The sequence below is a fragment of the Phoca vitulina genome, unplaced genomic scaffold (genome assembly GCF_004348235.1).
Source record: "Phoca vitulina isolate PV1807 unplaced genomic scaffold, GSC_HSeal_1.0 scaffold6, whole genome shotgun sequence".
NCBI lineage: Eukaryota > Metazoa > Chordata > Mammalia > Carnivora > Phocidae > Phoca > Phoca vitulina.
Window position 1 is genome coordinate 23,962,412 of NW_022589709.1, and position 25,237 is coordinate 23,987,648.

General features: G+C 33.9%; 1 protein-coding gene across 9 annotated transcripts in view; it reads right to left on the bottom strand.

The window, feature by feature from the left end:
• FER (FER tyrosine kinase) overlaps window positions 1-25,237 on the bottom strand; it is a 439,678-nt gene that overhangs the window by 241,948 nt on the left and 172,493 nt on the right. For 8 of the 9 annotated variants that reach the window (XR_004299354.1, XR_004299353.1, XM_032403878.1 and 5 more), the window contains 2 exons: window positions 15,933-16,136; window positions 4,800-4,922 (listed from right to left, as the gene is read on the bottom strand). Coding sequence is in view for 7 of the 9 variants with exons in the window: in XM_032403878.1 (XP_032259769.1) it covers window positions 4,800-4,922; window positions 15,933-16,136 (327 nt within the window). In the remaining 2 variants the exon portion in view is untranslated. Of the gene's footprint in view, window positions 1-4,799; window positions 4,923-15,932; window positions 16,137-25,237 lie in introns of those variants that run through there. The other variant, XM_032403883.1, reaches the window with a different exon arrangement.

Consider the following 25,237-nt stretch of genomic DNA (forward strand, 5'->3'; position numbering starts at 1 on the left):
GGTTCACGTTTCTCTTCAAAATTCATTAGGAGGCCTTCTTGGATCACAATGTTTTTTAAAAAAGCAGCTGCCCCTACACACACACGCACACACACACACACACACACACATACGTGCACACATACACACCACCCAACCCTTGACCTCATCATCACACTCAGGTCATTATCTTCTTGACAGGCTTCATTTTCGTAGCATTTATTGCACTCAGACATAATATAGATCACTGCCCAGCAGAGAGTGTGTGTTAAGTAAATATTTCCTGAGTGAATAAATAGTGAATCACATATATTTCCCAGTCTTCTTTTTATTAACAATTTTAAATTATTTTAATAATTTAATTACATAATTAAGGAACATGGGTATAGATTTAAGGAAAAAGAAGTCTCTTTAATTCCATAAAACGTTAAATTGAAAAAGACTTCAACATGTCAAAAATGGTATCACAAGCCTCTATAAAAGGAAAATCATTAAACAGTAATACTGGACGAAGCAAGCTATGTTACTTAACAAGCTATGTGAAATAAACAGTCTTTAAGTGATCTGAAACTAACAGCATGAAGAGAAGACCTAGTTAAGAGTGCAACTTTCTCTTGTATGAAGTGTTCTTTGTTTGCATGTGTCCAACATGAAAGCAATTGCCTCAGACCTGTCTGTCACAGAGAGCCTTCCTCTCTGCAAAAGTCTGCCTCTACTGTTCTGGCATCCTGCACCAAATTCTGATGAAAAGCCACAAGTGCTTGATTTAAGTTGGCAGGCAAGTCATTTGTCTAAAGTTCAACTTAATGGCTCATTGCCTAACTCACCTGAATTTATTCATGAACTTTAATTTCCATTCTGAAAGATATTTCTTTTTAAAAAACAGCTAAGTCTGAAGCAGTATCAAACTTAACAAGGCAAATAAACTTTCAAGTTACAATTTAAATGTTAAAGTTGAACTAGGTGTCTTTCTTAACTAAATTTCATCAAGCCCTATATTTAACCTCAAATCCTAGTTTTGGCACCCAGTATTACTGTTCATTGATTTTTCTTTCATAAAGACTTGTGGTACAGTTTTTGATATGTTACAGTCTTTTTCAATTTAACATTTTATGGAATCAAAGATACTTCCTTTTCCTTAAACCCACACCCTTGTTCCTTAAAATTAGCAGTTTATTCTAGTCTCTGAAGTCTAGGCTCTACAGTCCAGACACATAGGAGGTAAGAACATAGGCTCCCATCTCAGCTCTGTGTCTTATCTGTTGTGTTATCTTGTGCAAATTATTTATGATTTTAAGCTTCAGCTCCTCATTCATCACACTGTATGAGGTTAAAAACAACACTAATCTTGTATGGGGTAATTATAATACTTCATAAGAATATGTAAGGGTTAAATGAGATAGTGCATATCAAACGCTCAGCAGGGAGCTGGTTTCTAGCAATTCAGTGCTTCAACAAACGTTTACTGAACGCCTACGGTGGGTGAGCCCAGGTCTAGGCACTGGCGCTAGAGCTGCTCCAACTGTTAAATGTAATTCTGGCCCTTACGGAATTTACATTCCACTTGAGGAAGACAGACAAGTACAAATACATCATGTGAAGCAATTTCAAGTAAACACAACTGCAGCAAAAAGATACTAAGAGCGGAAGAGGGGAACATAAGGGCTTAAGGGGTTATTTCACGCAAAGTAGTCAGAAAAGGCCTCTGTGATGAAGTGGGAACAGAAACTGACTCAGTAAAGAACAGGCTCTGTGCATCTCCAATGTGCTTCCTAACATAAGAACGATGGTGCTAGGTGATCAATAACCCTTGTTTAAAACAACGGCTTGCATCTTCCATACCTTTTCACAGGCTTAGGGAAGCAGCGCAGGAGAAATGAGCCCGTGGAGGGTGAGGGAGGGATGGCTTGGGCACCCACTAGCTTTATTATCATGAGAAAGTTAAATAAATCCTAATCCTAGATTGTCTAGTTTTCTGTACTTGTGGAGATAGGAAAGAGAATCCTTTGGCCACTGTGTCCTCCAGTTAGGCATTATGATGATATACTTGTATTTTCATAGGTAAGAAAGAAATAAATAGGAAGTGAGCAGTAAATTGCTATAAGCAGAAATTATATTGAGACCAAAACAGCATTCTTTATGTAGGCTAAAAGTGAAGTCTGGCAAGATGGAAATGAGATGTTTTACAACCTAGTATATGGTCAAAGACATTAACTTCTTACACAAATTAAATCAAGAAATAGATTCCTGCTATAAGAGTATAAATAATTTCTCAAAGGAAGATATATAACAGATAATACCACCATAATAAAATCTGTATCAATTTGTTCTTCACTCATAATTGAAAACTGTCTAACTTTTACAACCTCTGCTTTGTGATTTTCTTTTAAAAGCATAATATGATTCATTAAATAACATGCATAACAATATTTACAACAAACAGATAATGATCTGCATATTTCAAATACCAGTACTTTAGATCAGGTTAATAGTCAGCTAGATAAACTTCAAATTTCTACCTCATAAAACAATCATACATAGCTCCTTAATCTTCTATAGCTTTCAGTCTACAGTTATTTTCATAGCTATTGCTATATAAAATGATGAGATAATCAGCTCCACAGCCAGTGTTAGGGGTTTGGGAGAAAGAGAATAATTGACCATGTAACAGTCCACAGAATCTTTTCCATTTATCTAGACTCATTTCATGGAAAACTTTATATAGAGAAGGATATAGCTTTATTTGAAATTATATATTCTTATTCAAGCCCAGATCTGCATTTTTATGTGCCTCTTTTATGGCTTTGGTCTCTCAATTTAGACCTGGCTCAGCAAGTAGAAAATGCAAATATTTGGTTGGCTGTAAAATGGGATATCAATATCTCTGAAAATCCAGTTGCATATCTTGTTGACCTAACATGGGTAAAAAGCATCTTCACTGCGCTGAATTTTATTTTATGCTGGAATTATACTTTAATTCATACTTTTACATGTACAGGTAAGGATACAAAACTCCTGTCACTTATAGTGATAGAGGGAGGGTAGTGGTAGAGGAGAGGTTGAAGACAGCCCCTACATTGATGGTTTGAGCAGCTAAGTATTTGGTGGTATAGGTTTCCCCCATTATCTAAAAGTTTGCTTTATGCCACTCTGCTCTTACCAAAGGCTTACATTAGTACCTGTTTTTGCTAACCAAAAGAAATTCAAAGAGGACTTTCACTTTTATGAAATGGTAATTTCTTCTTTGCTTTATGTCATTTTGGCTTATAAAAGGTTTCATAGGAACACTCTACTTTTGAATAGTGGGGAAAACTTGTGCCATATACTAAAAAAGGAAGAATAAATTTTGGAGTTAAAGGTGATAAACTCAGTTTTAGGTAAAGAGTAGAAAAATCTCTTTTGTCTTTTGGGAAAGACATAAATGTAAGTTAGGAATATAAATTTGTAAGCCTCTGCTATACAAATAAGTAAATGAAGCCACAGGAATAGATCACCTTAATCAAAGGAGAGAACTAGAATTCTGCAGAACAACAGCAGTTCTTCATTTATGGAAGAGGAAACATTGACAGACTTCTCTGTTTTACTAGAGCAAAATGTGACAACCTATTTCAAACTAACAGAGAATTTTTATATGGTTTTCTGAAGTTAAAATGGGGGAAATAGCAAATGGAAAAATATAAATGAAGAAATGAGCCAATCTTATAATTCTAGAAAATTGTGAAAGAAGGCCAATTTCTTAGCCACAGAATTAGTGTTTAGCAACTGACAGTCAAAATCTTCTGTGAAAGCAATGTTAAGGCTCAGCGCCTCAGTAATGACTGAGTAATATAATGTGAGTACAAATATAGACATTATGTTCTAGACTAACAAAGGATAGTATAACAGCTGTTTTGATTTTTTTTTTTAATTTCTTTAGCAGAATCTGGATTACACATTAGCATTCTTGGGAATAGCACTTGCTTCATATTAAAAGTCATCCCTAGATATATAAAAATTGAATAGCAGACATTAACCTACCAGGTTTTCTGGCTGTTTATGGCTATGCTGTTCTTCATAGTAGATGGCCTCAAAGAAAAGGACTCTTGACTATCCCAATTCAAGTTCTGAGAGAACTTGAATAACGTCAAGTTCTGAAACATCAAAAGTACTCAGAAACCAAGGCAGCTCCATTGCTCCACTTTGGGCCAGGCCCCACAGCATTTACCTTAAAACACAAGCCATCTTCATACCCATTCCTTACCTCACAAATCTCCTAAAGCACATGAAACTAATGTGTTCTGTGCTAGATCTCAGAGGTAAAAATTACCTAGAACAATCTCTCACCCAGCTAGTTACCTGCTGGCTCCACATAAGAAACTTACGATTTACTATATTTGAGAAAAATAGTGTAGCTTTTAAAACTTCTAATGTCTTATAATATATTGTGAACTTAACATCCAAAATTAAAATTCTAATTCACTTGTAATTGCTGGAGATATTCTTTGACTTCTACATCTTAAAATCTTGTATAAACTCAACTCAAAGTCTGAACCTTATAAAGTAAAAAAAAGTGTTAAGTCTTTTAAGGAAAACTGGGAAGGAAAAAAAAAAAGAATAGGCCATTTGTAACGCAGCAAACACTGAATAAAAAGGCAACCCATCTTAATAAAACCAAGGAAATGCTATGCTTCAACATTAGTACGATTGGTAATCACAAAGCCCTTTTGTTTCCAAACTTTTATAAATAATGTAAGAACTTTATTTGTTGTGGTAAATGTTAACTCACATTTAAAATATGTATGTGTGTGTATGTGTGTATACATACACATAAATGCACTTACCTTAGGAATAGGATTCAGCAGAACTACACCTGATTTCTTAGTGATGACCTGTTTTGTTGTATAGTGATGATCTATGAGTTGAGGAATGTTTGAAAAACCAGTGCCTTCAAATCGATATAGATTCTGGAGAAAGAACAATAAAGTAGAATAAATATGAAGACACTGCTTCAGCAAGACCATACTCAGCAATAAATTAAGTTGCACTAAGAAAAACTATTGTATGAATGTACATAATACTACTGAATGGTTAAGATGGTGAGAGTAAAAATAAATAAATAAAACTCCAACATGCTGAAAAATTTTAACTTTCCATCAAGAAATTAATTTTTATAATGACTAAACATACTTCAAACCATTAAAAAAGAGAAAGAAATGAAGGAAGAAAATGAAAAACTAACAAAGACCTGGAATGCATTTTGCTAAATGATAACCAAAGGACATAAAGCATGAGATACATTTGACTTAATAAACAAGCAATGCATTTACATAATATTTACATATATGCCCCATCTGATAAACCTTCCAAGATCAAAAATAACGTCAAAGCTTGAAGATATTATATTATAGCCAATATAATGATATATATTTGAAGAACACCTCAGATGATCACTATTTCCTACTTACCAATATAGTAGTAATTGGTATTTCTCTTATGGGGTTATTCATGTATTATTCTTTCACCAAAAGTACCTAGTCATTTACACACCATTGACAAAGAAATAAAATGCACAGTGACAAAACTGCAAATATCAGCATGCTCAAATCTTGCACTTTGTGGTTTTATAACATTAGATAAGTAACATTTTCTCAAACTCCGCCACAACCTCTTTTCTGTGTCTTCATATTTCAAATAGGCATGCAGGTCGGTTATCAAATGAATAAATTGATAGCAGTAAATTTAGCAAATAAAAAATATCTTATTGGCCATACTTTTCAATGCAGGAAGCACTGGAATGCATTGTAATGTATTAAAAACTTCTATCGGACTGTTCACAAAGTGCTCGCCCATACATATACATACAGGTCATACGTACAGATACCAACATGAATATGCTCTAAGAAAACTCTCTGTTAAGAAATAAGAACATTTAAAATTACCTAAATTTGGATATTATTTATATTACTGGAAGATTATTTCATAGTTAAAAGATTTAAAAAATTAAAGCTCCTTTTCCATAGTATAAGATTCAATTTACCAGAATTCAACTTATAGACCACCTTTAAATGGATATTTGTTTTATCAAGTGAGGGTCAAACAGGAGTTAGCTGACTATAAAACTAACCATAGAATATAATTTAACTCAAGGCAGTTTGCGTTAGAGTCAATTCAGGGCAAATTGTTAATAAACTGCCTAAAGAATTTTTGTATATAGCAGCCAGACCTACTATGATATATTAACAACGATGTTAAGAATATTTCTTACTGAAGACGCTAATCTATTATTAGGCATGCAATGTGCTGAGCAAGTTCTCTCAGTGTCTCAGTTAATTCATTGGTGAAACAAATAATATTTGGATCTTCTCAAAGAGTAAATATGAGGCTTGACCAAGTATCAACATGCAAACCCCTGTGCCCAGTATATGGCACATGGTACACACTCAATTAATTAAATCACCAAAGCAATAATAATCCTTGGGTTACAAAAATAATTCCAAACCCAGATATAGGAAAAGAAACATTTTCAAAGAATACCTTAAAGTGTAAATCACATTTTCTCAAGGAATAATCATTATCTGTAAATAATCAGGTATCCTGGAAGGCATTCTTACATTAAATTGTTTAAGAAATAAAGAAATGTAAAAGGTTATAGAAATGTAACATGTAATAACAATAGTAACAATGGTAATATTTCAACCAAATATACAGTATTATATCCTTGAACATTGCTGAGAGTAAATCTTAAGCATTCTCACCATGCACACAAGAAAGTATTTAACTTTCTTAACTGTGAGGTGTTAAATATCTTAATCCTGGTAATCATTTTACAATGTATATCAAACCATCATGTTGTACACTTTAAATATATATAATTCTGTTAGTTAATATTTACTGACAATGCATTCCTCCATAAAGTTAAAAATTTATATACTGTTACTCCCTTTATCTGATTCCTTCAGTCTACTCTTAATATAGCATCAGGAGATCCTGTTACAGTAGATCATTCCATTACTTTGCTATATTCTTATCTCTCTCAGAATAAAAGCCAAAGTCTCTACCATGGTCTATAAGACTCTACATAATCTGTCCTCTAGCATCTCTCTTACCACTACCCCCACCCCCACTTCCCTCCAGCCACACTCCCTTCCTTCTTGTTGTAAAACACACTATATATACTCCTTAGTCAGGGAGTTTACATTTGCTGCTTGAATAGTTCCTCAGATGGCCATATGGGTAATGGTTCCCTTACTTTTTCCAGTCTTTCAGCATAAATCACCTTTTCAGTGAGGTCTTCTCTGACCACCCTATATAATATTCAATTCCCCATTTTCTCACCCCAGCTAAATTTCTTATCTCCTTTTCCATATTAAATTTTTCTCCTCAGAACTTACCACCATCTAATATCATACATATTTTATTTTTCTTGTTTATTGCCTATCTTTTCTAGGATGTAAGCTCATGAGGTGATAAATTTTTACATTTCTTTTCTTAGAAAAAATGTCTATTTTTATTTTATAAAAGAGGCAAGTATTCCAAATTCATTGATGATGACAAGTGGTTCCAGTGATGTGACAATTAACTGGCTTTTTTTCCCCCAAAAAGAATAAAAACATTCCTCATATCTCTTTAAATACAGATTTTTTTGTTTTTTTGGTCCCTCAACTTTATTGTCATTTTTTTAAATTTTATTTTATTATGTTATGTTAATCACCATACATTACATCATTAGTTTTTGATGTAGTGTTCCATGATTCACTGTTTGCATAGAACACCCAGTGCTCCATTAGTATGTGCCCTCTTTAATACCCATCACCAGGCTAACCCATTCCCCCACCCCTCTCCCCTCTAGAACCCTCAGTTTGTTTCTCAGAGTCCATAGTCTCTCATGGTTCGTCTCCCCTTCCAATTTCCCCCCCTTCATTTTTCCCTTCCTACTAGCTTTTTTTACTTTTTTTTAACATATAATATATTATTTGTTTCAGAGGTACAGGTCTGTGATTCATCAGTCTTACACAATTCACAGCACTCACCATAGCACATACCCTCCCCAGTGTCTATCACCCAGTCACCCTATCCCTCCCGCCCCCCCACCACTCCAGCAACATTCAGTTTGTTTCCTGAGATTGAGAATTCCTCATATCAGTGAGATCATATGATACATGTCTTTCTCTGATTGACTTATTTCGCTTAGCATAATACCCTCTAGTTCCACCCACATCGTTGCAAATGGCAAGATTTCGGGTTTTTTGATGGCTGCATAATATTCCATTGTATATATATACCACATCTTCTTTATCTATTCATCTGTTCATGGACATCTTGGCTCTTTCCACAGTTTGGCTATTGTGGACATTGCTGCTATAAACACTGGGGTGCATGTACCCCTTCGGATCACTACATTTGTATCTTTGGGGTAAATATCCAGTAGTGCAATTGCTGGGTTGTAGGGCAGCTCTATTTTCAACTTTTTGAGAAACCTCCATACTGTTTTCCAGAGTGGCTGCACCAGCTTGCATTCCCACAAACAGGGTAGGAGGGTTCCCCTTTCTCTGCATCCCTGACAACATCTGTCATTTCCTGACTTGTTAATTTTAGCCATTCTGACTGGTGTGAGGTGGTATCTCATTGAGGTTTTGATTTGGATTTCCCTGATACTGAGCAATGTTGAACACTTTTTCATGTGTCTGTTGGCCATGTGGATGTCTTCTTTGGAAAAATGTCTGTTTATGTCTTCTACCCATTTCTTGATTGGATCATTTGTTCTTTGGGTGTTGAGTTTGATAAGTTCTTTATAGATTTTGGATACTAGCCCTTTATCTGATATGTCATTTGCAAATATCTTCTCCCATTCTGTCGGTTGTCTTTTGGTTTTGGTGACTGTTTCCTTTGCTGTGCAAAAGCTTTTTATCTTGATGAAGTCCCAATAGTTCATTTTTGCCCTTGTTTCCCTTGCCTTTGGCGATGTTTCTAGGAAGAAGTTGCTGTGGCTGAGGTCGAAGAGGGTGCTGCCTGTGTTCTCCTTTAGGATTTTGATGGACTCCTGTCTCACATTTAGGTCTTTCATCCATTTTGAGTTTATTTTTGTGTGTGGTGTAAGGAAATGGTCCAGGTTCATTCTTCTGCATGTGGCTCTCCAATTTTCCCAACACCATTTGTTGAAAAGATTGTCTTTTTTCCGTTGGACATTCTTTCCTGCTTTGTCAAAGATGAGTTGACCATAGAGTTGAGGGTCCATTTCTGGGCTCTCTATTTTGTTCCATTGATCTATGTGTCTGTTTTGTGCCACTACCATACTGTCTTGATGATGACAGCTTTGTAATAGAGCTGGAAGTCCAGAATTGTGATGCTGCCAGCTTTGCTTTTCTTTTTCAACATTCCTCTGGCTATTTGGGGTCTTTTCTGGTTCCATACAAATTTTAGGATTATTTGTTCCATTTCATCACAGTATCCCCATGGTCTAGAACAGTGCCTGGCATGTATTGCCTGGATCAATAAACATGTATGAATAAATGAAATATAATGCATATAAAATGAGTGTGAAGCTAAAGAGACAAATCAGATAACTTAACTTGGAAATTAATACTGAAAACAGACTCACGCAAACAACACACTGGAGTACAATGTCTAATAAAAAGTAAGTAACATGATAAAATTTACACAGAATCAAATTTCAGATCAGTGACTAGTATCATAATATAATGTCTTATATAAAATTCTAACACACCTCTGAAACAGTGAATGGAATAATGGGAATTTTCACTTAAGAACATATCTACCTTCTAAGTTAAAGAGAGTTTTCTGCCACTGACATAGTAATCATGATGAAGACAGGGAGTGATACAAGCAGCAGTACTTACTTCATGGGATGAAATAAGAAACTGATTTCTAGCAATTATCCTTATAAAGCAATCAGTTCAACATCAGTGAAGTTCTCAGAGTCCTAACTGCGCAAAACCAGTTAACTCACTTTATCGATGAAGATACAGTAATGAATCTAAAAACAATGCTAAGATGACATATGCTTAAAAAGTTCAGCTAAGGCTCAAGCTAAAGTCAAGAGTAGCACATTCACAAAAACTGCTGAGGACTTGTTTCTTGATACTCTCAAAATTCCGAATATTATAATCTGACCTTGTTACAAATCTGTGTAAATTTCTTGTAGCTCAAATGACATGAGGTGTGAGGTTTCGTTCACATACAAATGGATTATTTTTTAAGTTTTCTACATAGCTTTGGCAATAATACAACAGAGAGAATCCAGACTAATCTTTAAATCAGACACTCTTCTTTGGAGCTAAGGTTGCTACTAATGATCTCTTAAGTGACTTCCAACAGAAGCAATAAAAAATAGTAGTTAGAATAAATTTTTGCAAATTTCTACAAAGATCATTTTGTTGATTGTCATTTGTAATACACGATTACATATCATGTAATATGTCATTAAAATAAAAGTATGAATAAAAATATGATATAACTCAAATTTTATAAATTATATAGATACCTATGATTAGAATATATCAAAAAAATCTCAAAGAATATACACTGAACCCAGAAGGTGGTGTTAGGAAAACATTTGCTACATCTAGAGCTTATTTCTGAGTTATCACTGTGCTACTTAAGAATCAGTCATGCATATGGATGAAAAACACATAAAAAACAGAATCAGATTTTGTTTCTATACATACTTCCAGAGTACTGTTATTATACAAAGAAGTCAGGACAGAATACACACATAAAAATGAGAAGGGGATTCAATGAATGTATAATCTGAAATAATATGCCTGAGTAGATCCCCTGAAAAAGAATTGAGAACAAGCAGGCTTAAGGAAAAGCAAGCAAACAAGCAAGATAGATTTCTGAAAGAGGCAGCTGAGATGAATAAGCTAAATAAAAAAACAAAAGGCTAAATAAAACATTCCTTTTTTTGGTAAAATACCTAAAAATGAAAATATAAAACATAAGCTCTAGCTTTCTCAAATAAAAACGGCACATGGAATACTTATAAGTAACTCATTAAACCAGTACACAGGAAAGATTGTCGGAGAGTTTGGGAAATAGTATTAATATGGTTTCGGTATGTCTTTTCCTAGTTAACTTTTACTCATTCTTCAGATGTTGTCTCAAACTTAACTTCCTTAAGTTTCCCAGTTAAAAGCTTTTATAGCAATGTGTATCTACAGCTTTATAATTATTACTTTATGGTTTATAATTATATATAACGTGTGATTTACAAGTGACTGTGAGCCTCCCTCCTAGACTATAAGCTCCACCATTATATCCCTGGACCTTAAAAGTACTCAATCAGTATTTCCTGGAAATTAATATTAATGAGGTTTTGGAAAGGCTTTGTTTAACTGTTAAGAAGAAAGTCTCCTAAGTCTTTAATCATGTGTCAGGGACACAGAAAATGGATACCTTATCACAGTTTATTTTGACTTCAAGTTATTTATTGCCTTCTCTTGGGTCCTTGAAGGATAGGAGTAGAGTGATTAAAATAACTCTAAATATACAACAATAAGGCACAAACTTGGAATCAACTGTCATTCAAACAAGTCTGGAATTTACTCGCTTTCCTTCAGTCTTCCTTAAGTTTCATGGCATGAATTTAAAAATACATGTAGTTCAAAGAGCCTAGAGATTATGACAACAACAGAACAAAGTAAACCTGTCTAGTACATGCAGAGACTAAATCTACCAGCTCGAAGTGGAACTTAGCACATAATAGACATCCAATAAATACCTGTTGAATGAATCAGTGATTTAATACATTGAGCTACCCAATTTCACACAATAATTACGACCTCCACTTTGGGGTTATTTTTGTTTTATTGACTCATATCCCTGGGCCTTACACATTACTCACTCAATTAGTATTTCCTGAATAAATGGATAAAGAAATAAATGATGATGATATGCCATTATATAGAGGATTTTTTGTTTTATTTTAAAATATTTATTATTATGTTGTTATTTTTAATTCATCACCATATGTTATTTCAAATTTTCTTGGCGCCATCATCCCTAATTCTGCATCTTTAATATTTCTCTGTTCATGAATTCTACCAATGTCTCACCTACTACGTTTTAAGTTCACTGAGAAGTAGGCCATACATTTTTCAGTTTCATCTCCTTACACTGAATAACATGGTACTTTGCAAAAAATGGGTTTTTAGCAAATGCCTGTCATATAAATAAATTAGAGAAATATAACTGGGCACTTTCCCATTAATATTAAGATCTCTCTGGAGCACTTCTGTCTTACTACATGTATTTTTGTTTTATCATACACAAAAATAAAGATTTGCATCTACATTTACTTATCAAATGGAACAATGCTATGTGAATCTCTATGAAAATCTATCAACATTTATGACACAAAATAAACAGTTTCAGGAACAAATTCTAAATATGTTTAGGTACAAACTCCGTTATATCAAACACCCTACCCAGGCTGGTAACTATGGAACTGGTCGGTGACTAATGCTAGAATTACACTGAGATTCAGATGTTCCTAGATATGCTTAATATTATCTGGCTTTATGAAATTAATATATTTAGTGTCCAATAAAAAGTACAACACTTCTTGCTTGAAGAGTTAAGACAAAAGGTAGATATTCTCTGCTAGAATAGTAAACAATGTAAAAATTGAAAGTATCCGTGTCCATCTTGATCATTCATAATGTTCACATTATGTTCACAGCATGCAGAGTTTCACCACATGTTAAAAAGTAACTGTGTGATGCATACAAAAAAAAACCCAGCTTCAAAATAATTGCCATCCTACACTGCAGTTGACAGAGACAATGTTGCTAAAATGCCATTATTTGTGATTGATGAATACCTCAAACTTAAATATATAAATTCTAAAACAACACTTTCATTATTATTTAAATTTCATAAATAAATCTCATGGAAACCAAAAAGACATTTTTTAAATTAACTTTTCGAATTACATGGATGTTTCTTACAAAATACATTTGTATTTTTTCTCAGATAAACTCATCAAACAATGGTAAAAATTTTTACCTAATATTTGCATAGCACTTTATACCTTATAAAACATGTATTTACTGATTTGATTCCCACAATCATGATACAGGCTGTTAACCCCATTACTTTCCAAACCATAGACCTTCTAAAATGCAGAACTGGGATGGAATCCCAAGTCTTATGATAACAAGTTCAATGCTTTTTTTATGTTATTTGGTATTTTTCTCATTTTCTAAAATCTCAATTTCCTTATGTCTTCACCTCTTAGGACACCTATCCCCTCATTTATGTACAGCCTTTATAATCTACTATTAGATTATAAACTCCTTGATTGGACTATAATAGGCAACCATTAAATATCTGACAATGAATTCCCCCATTTATTGGCCCTTTCAAGCAACATGTATATGAGGAAGGAAATGGGATAATTTTAGCTCACGGAGTATTTACCCACACAAAATGAAAAAGAATTAAAAACTCTCCCAAAAGTCTAGATCACCTCAAAACTCCTATTTTCTACTGATTGAAGAACACGTTATATAGTAAGAATTAACTAAATAAAATTAGGCAGTGGAAAACCTGAGGCATTCACAGAAATGCAAGCACTCTCATCCTAAACAGAGACCTTTGCAAAATTTCAATGACAGAAAGAAGCTGAATAAAATCTTCAAATGTGAACCTGCAACAATGTCTTTTCAGGATCTATTATACTGTTCATTTTAGTCACTTAAAGTGAAAATATTAAAGACAAATGGTAATTTGCAAGTAGACCCTTTCCTTTTTGTTTCTAAGAATACTAATTTAAATTCCTACAGTTACATTTTAAACTATAAGTGGTAATAGGGAAATATTTCAGTCTTGTTTAATGTATGACATATTTTTAAAATGGTAACTTTCAGAGCTTAGAAAATAGAGGGAGACATTCACATAAATTTTAGTTTATACTTTACCTATGACCTTTCCTTCTACAATTTGCATACCGTTTTATAAATATTGCTAGCACGGTCACAGGTTGGAATAGGGAAGCTTGTCTACATCCATAACTTAAAGGCACATACAAATTATAAAAGAGTTTGCCAAGGAAATGAGGAATGACATATTACTAGAAACAGTAGGTTGGATGTACGAACATAGGAAAATATGATTTTGAAGTTGAGGTCTGAATACTACACAAAATTAACAAGGCTATGAAAATTATAATATAAACCTTAATGGATTTATTCCTTTTATAACCCATCTGAATGGCATCTATTTTCATTTAAATATAATTTCTAGATGTGAATATATGAAATGCCACTGTATACTCTGAAATGGTTACTTTCATGGTATGTGAATTTCACCTCAGAATTATAGATATATATACATTAATACATACATATCTACCTAAAACCCTCTGGCCTTTATCTAATGATAATGGTTCAATCTTTTTGTAAGATAATTAGTATTATTCCAGTGCCTGGACATAAAATGAAATCTTAGACAGCCAGCTTGAAAATGCACACTATTTGAAATGCTGGAGTAAAAAATGACAAATAGAGGCCTTCATATACTAAAATTACTAAAAATTTTTCCGTGGGTAAAGTTAAACAAAATTTTGAGATTACTCTTCATCTGTTCAATGCTTAATCAAAAATATAACAAACATAAGTAGTTTAGCAGTACTTAAAGTTCAATAAATAAATTAGTATTAGAAGAAACAATGTGAATAAATCAGTTTAAAAATTTTTCATCTATTTCTATTATTGTTTATTAATGCCAATAACCTAAATTAATAATAAAGCTAATTCAACTATCATTGTCCCACTTATTAAGGAATTTCATTATCCCTATTTAACAACATATTTCTTAAAATCTCTCATGATACATTTTTTTTTAAATTTTATTTATTTATTTGAGAGAGTGAGCGAGAGAGAGCACAATCTGGTGGAGGGTCTACGTAGAGGAAGAGGGAAGAACAGGCTCCCCACTGAGCAGGGAGCCCGATGCAGGACTCGATCCCAGGACCCTGGGATCATGACCTGAGCTGAAGGCAGACAAGTAACTGACTGAGCCACCTAGGTGTCCCTCTCATAGTACATTTTTGACAGCAATTTCAAGGGCCAATTTTAGGAGCATAAAAGGAAAAACTGTGATAATCATATTTTTAGTTTTTATTTTAAAATAGCTTTAATGTTCAAGTTTAACTTAAAATATTTTAAATGTTTAACTTAAAATATTTTAAATGTTTAATTTAAAATATTTTAAATGTTTAACTTAAAATATTTTAAATGTTTAACTTAAAATATTTTATTTTATTTTTTTTTTAAAGATTTTATTTATTTATCTGACAGAGAGAGACACAGTGAGAGAGAGAACACAAGCAGGGGGAGTGGGAGAGGGAGAAGCAGGCTTTCCACTGAGCAGGGAGCCCGACGCGGGGCTCGATCCCAGGACCCTGGGATCATGACCTGAGCCGAAGGCAGATGCTTAACGACTGAGCCACCCAGGCGCCCCTAAGTTAAAATATTTTAAATGTTTGGAGCACTGGGTGGCTCTGTCGGTTAGGCTTCGGACTCTTGATTTTGGGTTAGGTCATGATCTCAGGGTTGTGAGATGAAGCCCTGCATCGGACTCTGTGCTCAGCTAGGAGTCTGCTTGAGATTCTCTCCCTTCCTCTCCCTCTGCCCCTCCCCCTGCTTGTGCTCTCTAAATAAATAAATATAATCTTTAAAAATATGTATATTTTAAATGTTTATATATTTAAATTTAAATTTATAACAACTATTTTTAATTTATAATACCTTAAAATACATATGTCCTTAATACATTGATCAGCATTTCAGTGAATTTTGACACACTGTATTGAAGGAATTCAGAAAAAAATAAAATTAAGTACTAAGCATAAAATGTTATGGGCATTTATCACAAACTATTCATTATTTTACTATAATTATAGCAAAATGAACGACATCAAAATATACATATAAACTAAATTGGAAACGTACATCAACAAATTGTATGATAAAGTGTCTCCTTTGTCCATCAGAATATACAGAAAGGACATATTCACCAGGTTTCCCATGACTCTCTCGCACCAAGAAGTCTCCTTGTTGTTTTAATAGATCTTGCGCTTCTATTCTGGGAATTGCTCCATGGTACCAGTCCTGTTCTGCCAGGGGCTTCTCACTTACAGGGATCGTATCAGAGAACTTGAGGAAACATTGAGAAAAAATAAATAAATAGTAAATTAGAGAAAATAGGAATTCTTCCTGGTAAAATTGATAGCAATTATAAATACTTCTTACATACATTCCTCTTTTTAATCGACCAATTAAAAGTTTCATGATGAATCTGAATTTTTCATAATTTTTAAAGAAAATATCTCTTGGAATACTGGTGCTGAAGTTTAGCTCAAATACATATCTTTCAACACTTTGAGTTTACTTGTTTATTCTATCTATCATACATAGATGCACACAATATTAGCATTCAGTGTTAGAATTTATAGTCGTATTCACCGTATTATAAAAGAAATCCATATATTTAAAATTTACCAACCAGAGAATTATGATAAAAGGGGGTATTATCAGAGAAATTTGTCACAAAACAATTTCATTTTTATTCAAATTAAAAGTTAATTATTTTTATGGAATAAACTTTCAATGACACAGGCTGTAGACTGCCCATGTCATATGTTCCAGAAGCAATATTGAAGGCATCATCTGATGCTACCTTGCTGCTGTGCCTTCCCATTCTTACCCTCATTCCCCTGACTGCCTTATCCATTATCACTGCCACATGGCTGGTCCTGATCCTGCATAGCAACGGCCAGTAAAGCCGTAGGAGAAATAGCATCACTGGAAATCACCAACACAAAATTATAAACAAGTGGCAAAAACAGGAGAGGACTATAAGCCAGGACTATGGCAGGAAAAGCAGATCATCTGTTATTTTAGGAGACCACATGCTAATATCAATTAACAGATAACTAAGGAGTGAGTTAGATGTCCTTGAAATGTTTCTAATTGATAATAGATGGAAGCACATTTTCTAGTTACAAGTAAAACGTGTGATATTTGTTTTTATCATCCAAAGAACTAAATTGCCCCAGATGGTTAAGAGTACTATATGGGTAAGGTACAATAATGTACACTAACTCTTAAGATACTTAGAATATAATATGCACAATGTCTCATGAGAAAGTAATTTATAAATTGGAGAAATTAGAATTAATAATAAATGAAAGGCAAATATTCATACATATGGTATCTCAGAATGATGTTATGAACTCTATACAGGGAAAAAGTATGATATCTTTGCGGTAAATGAGAACTAGTTCTGAAGATAGCCTTCCTTGTTTTGTACCTAGGAAGAAGCCCAAAACTTGTAAGTCAAAGTTCCATTTTACATTATCCAAAACCCATCCTACTGATTTAAAAAAAGAAACTTGAAAAATCCCACATGGACTTCAAAGAAGAGCTCACATTTTGGTTTCTACTTCTTCCACTTACAATACACTTAATTACTTAAATATATATATGGTGTGACTTACACAGAAATTTTTTGTAAGCTAAATAAGGCTTTTCTTTTAGTACAAATTATGATAAATATAATACTTCAAAAACATTTTAATCAGTGTTTCCAAAAATAGATTTAAAGAACAAATTATACAGAGAACCAGCCACAAGTATGAGGTAAAAACAAATGCATAATGCACACAAAATTAAATTTTTGCGTATACTAACAGTTTATAATTCTTAAAATAGGCAGTCAAAATTATTAAATATATCTTTTCCAAAATTTTATCACACTGTATCTCAGTATAACACCAAATTTTTTACTATAATAGAAATATTTCCAAGTGTTTCCAATGGCAAAATTGTTTTATTGATTTTTTTTCTCAGAAAAATAAATTCAATGTCACCTTGCAAAGAATTTGTTTTCATCATTATCTTTCAAGAAGGTCTACATATTAGAAAGGCGTCACAAACAAGGATGTCATGTGCTTGATTTCTTGTCCTATTCAACCTATCCTCCCAAATGTTGATTTATTTAGAACAGTAAAATGCAGAGCCTGGAGAATTCATTAAGTCAGAAGGGCATCTGAAGTACAAAAGCTCAGCTAACACTGAGAAATTCATTTAAGGATTTGTATGTGAAGAATCTGTTTGGGAGAAAAATCATCCTGAAAGAACATCTGTATTTGTTTATTTGCTTTAAAAAAGAAGTGAATGGGAAGGAACTTACATTACTATATCACAGGGATTACACAACAGTTCTTTGGATTTATTAGTTTCTTTGAAATAGAGATCTGATACCGTTATAAAGTGTAAGCTGGGGGCACCTGGGTGGCTCAATCGGTTAAGCATCCGAATCTCGATTTCGGCTCAGGTCACGATTTCAGGGTTGTGAGATCGAGCCTGGTTGTGGGGCTCTGCACTCAGTGCAAGTCCACTTGTCCCTCTCCCTCTGCTCCTCACTCCCCGCCCCCCGCACCATGCCCCCTGAGCATGTGTGCGCACTCTCTCTCTCAAATAAATAATGATCTTTAAGAAAAAAAAGTGTAAGCTGAACAGTTTGTGAGTGTATGCGTAAGTACATGTGTGTGCCTACACATACACAGGGAAAGGCCCTACATATGCCCGGTCTGGGTATATCAGGTTTTACAGGGACTTCTCTGCAAGCATTGGAAGGAACATTTTTATTAACATGATTTCAATTAAATTCCAACACAATTCTGCAAGCTTGTTAGTAATAGAATGTAGAATGCATCAGCAACAAAATCCAACATCCCAAGAACCATCATAATTACATCAAAAAGGAAATGAAGCTTTTTACTTCAAATATCATATCTTTCTAATCCTCAGCAGGGAAAGATTTTTCCTTGTCAGTAAGTTATCTAAGATTTTTGCCCAAGATATGGGGGGAGTGGTTTCTTTTTTGAAGTTATAGTTAATCTAACACAGTTAATTAGTTATACTTAATAAGACAAGCTTTCCTGATTGACTGGGCTAGCTATTTAGTTATTTTACCTGGGCCTTATTCTTAAAGAACATTCCAGTAAAAACATATTGGGCTTAGTGAAATAAAAAGATTCATTTAAGTGAAGAGGCAATGAGGAGTCAGTACTAGAAAATGAAAATATTTTGGGCGGGGAGGGGAGAATAAGGGCCTATTTTTTTTTCTTAACCTATTCAGCCTAATTTCCAAGTATGTAATGAAAATTGGTATGGCTTTACTTATTTCTTCAAAGATTTTATTTATTTATTTATTTGAAAGTGAGAAAGAGTGCACACACTCAAGTGGAGGAAGGGGCAGAGGGGAAGGGAGAGAGAGAATCTCAAGCAGACTCTGTGCTGAAAGTGGAACCCAATGTGGGGATCCATCTTACAACCCTGAGATCATGACCTGAGCCGAAACCAAGAGTCAGAAGCATAACCGACTGAGCCACCCAGGGGCCCCAAATTGTATGCCTTTATTGCAAACATTTCAGTGCAAGATGAGCTCCTTTTTGAGAGGCCAAAAAAAATGTTAGAAAAAAAAAAATCAGGGCAGCCATCAAAAGGAATGAAATCCTGCCATTTGCAACAATGTGGATGGAACTGGAGGGTATTATGCTGAGCGAAATAAGTCAATCAGAGAAAGACATGTATCATATGACCTCACTGATATGAGGAATTCTTAATCTCAGGAAACAAACTGAATGTTGCTGGAGTGGTGGGGGGTGGGAGGGATGGGGTGACTGGGTGATAGACATTGGGGAGGGTATGTGCTATGGTGAGCGCTGTGAATTGTGCAAGACTGTTGAATCACAGACCTGCACCTCTGAAACAAATAATACAATATATGTTAAAAAAAAAAAAAAAGAAGATAGCAGGAGGTGAAGAATGAAGGGGGGGATATCGGAGGGGGAGACAAACCATGAGAGACGATGGACTCTGAAAAACAAACTGAGGGTTCTAGAGGGGAGGGGGGTAGGAGGATGGGTTAGCCTGGTGATGGGTATTAAAGAGGGCATGTATTGAATGGAGTACTGATGCAAGAATTTTTATTTTTATTTTCCCTTATTTCTCATTTTTCTACATCTTAGTGTCTGGTGAGCAAGAATGGCTAGAAGGAGGGGAGGTAAGTTAAAACCTTAGGAATAAAGAAAGACAACTAAGGTATAAAATATATAGTATTTAACCTGAATTTAACAACATGCCTTGTTAAAGGAAGTACAAGGTTGCTCTGCTAGGCTTGAAGGAGAACGCTAACAACAACAAGCAGTATATGATGTTATGCATGAAAAGAACTATACTTCCCTATGCCAATGGTGGAAGCCAAGCATTATAATACTAACATTACAATGATGTACAACTTAAACATAGCTGAATTACAATTTTCTAATTTTCTAAAAAGAAGCAAGCTAGCAAATCTTATTTACAATAAGATTATATATTATTCTATATAATGGAAGCATTTCTTTATCGTCTAATATTTTTATTTTCTAAATTCTAGTACAAAGTAATTCTAAAACTGAAATAACATATATGCCAATACGGTATAGAAAAATATGAATTTTAAGGAAGGAAGAGTTGAATAATTTTTTAAGTAGGCTCCATGCCCAGCATGGAGCCCAACATGGGGCTCAGACTCACAACCCTGAGATCAAGAGTCGGATGCTTAACCACCTGAGCCACCCAGGAGCCCCAAGGGTTGAATAACTTAATAATTCTTCTGAGGTCTTAAGAACAATTATTTGGACCAAGATGTGCTTTATTCTGGTTTTAAAGAACATTTTTCAAAGAGTACTACTATTAGAAATGTGTTATCATTCCACAGAGCAGTGACACAACTAGTACTCACAAGGGGATGGAACAAGTTGTTTGCTCAACCACTTACTATAGAAATTCTGCAGTAAAAGATGGCTCTGAGAAAGGGAAGTATTCTTGATATGACTAGAAGAGATCTCATTAAATAGAATGCGGCTTGAAAAACTTTCAATGGAAATGGATACGCATGGTTACCAGTAGGCTTCCAGATTATGCAATTAATCCTAACACCTCTGGCCCTGACTTCAGAAGCAGTCTCTGAGAAATAGTTCTCAAAGCAAAATTACAACCTCTTGCAGCACAGGAAGATGCTGAATATGGAGTAGTTCACAGAGCCCAGAGGTACTAGTGAAAGTTACTTAAGGCTGTTAGTACACTGAGAAAAAGAACACATTCTTGGAGCTGTTAAAACATATTAAAAGACTACTCAGATCATAACAATAAATATTAAACATCAACCATCAGATGCTATATTGGATTAAAGCCAAATTCATGTATCATCTAATTATCTTACATTCTCCCTTCCATCAAGACTGTTGATCGAAGTGGTCCATGAGACTGTCTTCAAATAAGCTCTACATTTTAGCCACACTATTAAAAATATTGAAATAAATAGCTATGACAAGTCCAATAGGAATAGTATTAAGATTAATTCTAGTTTCATTTCCCTATGTATAATGCAATTAATTGCCTCATTTTATTTAAAATTATGCTTTAAAGTTCCAATTTTTATATGTTCATTTGAATAAAGAAACAGTGATTTCACAGCTGTTGCCTTTTTAAGGTTTTAAATTAAATATGCTTCCACATTCAAAAGAATGGATCTGGACCTCTGCCGTGCACCATATACAAAAATTAACTAATAACGGATCAAAGACCTACATGTATAAGTTAAAACTATAAAACATTCAGAAGGAAATAAAGGTGAAAATTTTTATGATCTTGGATTAGATGATGGTTTTTTAGCTATGACACCAAAAACATGTGCCATCAAAGAAAAACAGATAAACTGGACTTTGTCAAAAACTTTTGTCAAATGACGTTATCAAGAAAGTGAAAAGACAGTCCATAAAATGAGAAAAAAAAAAAACATCTGCAAAGTATATATCTGTTAAGGGGCTTGTATCCAAAAAATATAAAGAACTCTTATAACTCAAGAATTAAAAAGCAACCCTATTAAAAAGTGTTCAAAGAAAAGGAACAGTCATATCTCTGAAGAACATATACAAGTGGCTAATAAGTACATGAAAATATGCTCAACATCAGTAGTCATTAGGAATATGCAAATAAAAGATACATCATTTCACATCCACTAGTAATATAATTTTAAAAAACAGAAAATAATAAGCACTGATGACATTGTAAAGAAATTAGAATATTCATATACTGCTAGTGGAAATGTAAAACAGGGAAACTACTGTGGAAAAATGTTTGGCAGTTCCTCAAAAACTTAAACATAGAATCACCATATAACCCAGCAATTCCCAGGTATATAACAGAGAGCAATGAAAATGCATGTTCACGTAAAAACTTGTATATCAATGTTCACTGTAGCGTTATTCATAATAGCCAAAAAGTGGAAACATCCCGAATGGCCATCAGCTGATGAATGGGTAAACAATATGTGATAAATTCATAAATGGAACATTATTCAGTCATAAAAAGAAATGAAGTACGTCACATGCTACAACACAGATGAACCTTGAAAACATTATACTAACTGGAAAAAATTAGACACAAAAGGTCACATATTATATGATTCTATTTATGTGAAATGTCCAGAATAGGCAAATCCTTAGGGATCAAAAGTGGGTTAGTGACTGCCAGAAAATGGGAAAAGGAGGGAGTTGAGACTAACTACTACTAGGTATGGAGTATCTTATTAGGGAGACTGAAATGTTCTGGAAGCAGACAGTAGAGATGGTTGTGCAACAGAGTGAGTATACCAAAAACCACTAAGTGTACAATTTAAAATGGTGAGTTTCATGTTGCGTGAGGTATATCACCATAAAATATTTTGAATATGCTTAACTATGCCATTTTGGCAAGTTTATTTTAAGCTTTTATATAGAGAAAAAAATTGTTTAGAATAATAAAAAAAATTCTATTTTACATTTACCAAATTAGAATACTCTAAAAAATACTATATTGTGTCAGAAAAAATTTTAATTATGACTAAGCAGTCTCTACATTGTTATACTTCTTAGATTATCGTACTTAACACCTGAAACCTTCACACTCATAGTAAGACCCAAGGCCTCAGTTACCTGTATATCTGAGGGAGAAACCCTTTCTCCAAAATAAGTAGGATACCAAATGATTTACAGAAAAAGTTGTGTACATTTATTCACAGTGAGCAATAGTGTCATAAACCGCAGACTACCTCAGTCTTTTTGGTTCATAAGATTTCTAAATAAATCAGGAAATACCAAGGAGAACTTCACTGATAGAAGTAATGATCTCCTTCAGCATGAAGATACAAATAGAGCAACTGGGCCTTGAGGAAGTAAACATTCTCTAGAATTCTCAATTACAGAGGGAACAATTTCTTAGAAAAAATGGGCATTTCATAGCTTCGAGGACACTGATAATTTATGACAAATAGATCACAATGTATATTTGAACGAGATACATGCTTTGTGGGAAAGGCACTTCAATTCATTTCAGCTAAAAGCAGTTTGTTAACACCAAACTTTTATCTATATCAGTCACTGTCAATTTGGTAAATTTATTTAAAAATAAAGTCCATTTTTAAATGGAGAAGATAACATGTAAATAACTTCAAATTTTAACAAGTTAAGATTTGTACCATTAATTCATTAAGATTGTGCATATTATACCTGACATAATTTTAGGATAGCCAACCATGTGTAACTTCATCATATTGTACTAACTGGATTTCTTTTGTTTCTATATGTAAATGAGCGTGTCTTTACATACATAAAGGAAAAAAACTCCCTCACCCTCTGATCAACCTGATTTATCAAAACAGGCTCCGTTAGAGCCAAAAGCTGACGTTCTCATAACTATGAGCTTCAAAGTGATGTATGTGACATGAAGTCTCAGAACCACTGCAGTACTCCTAGACACCTGTCTTGAGGGCACAAAATTCTTAGGCATCCCAGATTGTCAGGAAAACAAACAAACATTAGGAGTGTTACCCTATTCCTACTATTATAATATTATATTATTTTTCTGTCACTAGCTAACATTTGAAGCTCTAAATTCCACTCTCCTAATTTTACACCGAAGAATAAAGCTGAGGATAACCTTGAGTTTATAATAGGCCTTCGTTCTCAAGTATTTAAGAGAGTTGACTAAAGGAAAATTGGGCAGGGGAAGCACCTTTCATAAATCAGCTCACCGATGAACTGCTACTAATTGCTGGCACAAAGACCTCTGACTAAGTGAAATAAAGGTGAGTTTATGACAACTTGACAATGTCATGTGTTTCACTGACTTGTTTCAATGCTAAATAATTTTATGAAGTGCTAACTGAGGTATGTGAACATTTCTTTTTAAGAACTGATTTTCTTGGGACGCCTGGGTAGCTCAGTTGGTTGAGCATCTGCCCTCGGCTCAGGTCATGATCCCAGGGTCCTGGGATCAAGTCCCACGTTGGGCTCCCTGCTAAGCAGGGAATCTGCTTCTCCCTCTGCCCCTCCCCCCTGCTCGTGATCTCTCTCTCTCTCTCTCAAATAAATAAATAAAATCTTAAAAAAAAAACTGATTTTCTTTTTTTTGAAGAACACACTTGAACACTTCCTTTCAAGAACATTTTTTTTAAAAAAACTTTTTAAATATTTCTTTTCAAGAACTCTTTTTCTTTTCTTCTAAGTCATCAAAACCTGTCCTCATAGTCTCTAGAATATATCATAGATTCCTAATCAAGCCTCCCATACTTTATTTTGAATGTCAAATCATAATAAACCAAGTCCTATAAACTACTATTTATCTGTAAATCATTAACTTAAGAAAACAAGATTAGGATAGGGCCTTAAAAGAGACTTACTCTACCATGTAGTTTTTGCCTAAAATTATTATTTTTGTATTTGCTATTCAATGCCAGGGGAGATGGTCTGCATTACTTCACAGCCCCCCCTATTGCCATAGATCACTTCTGGAGGTCGGAAGTGGTAATAGCAGCATCAGAGGCTAACGCTGAAGTAGAAAATCTCTTTTATATGAAAATAAAATTTTCTTCTTTTTTGTTAATTAAAATACCTGATGCTTTGCCTCAATTGTGTATAAAAGAGTGTTGCTTGAGTGGAATAAATATGGGAACATGTGTTACATATTAAAAAGGAATTATAGCAAATAAATCTGAAATGTGAATGGACATTTAACTAATCTGTGGTTAGGAAACACCTTGTTTTTCTAAATAAGACTAGGTCACGTTATTTTAAACAGCTGAACTTTTAAAGAGTAAGAAATAACATTAGGATATTATTATGTAGAAAATCGGAAAGATTGGGGCAGAGCACATAATTATATTT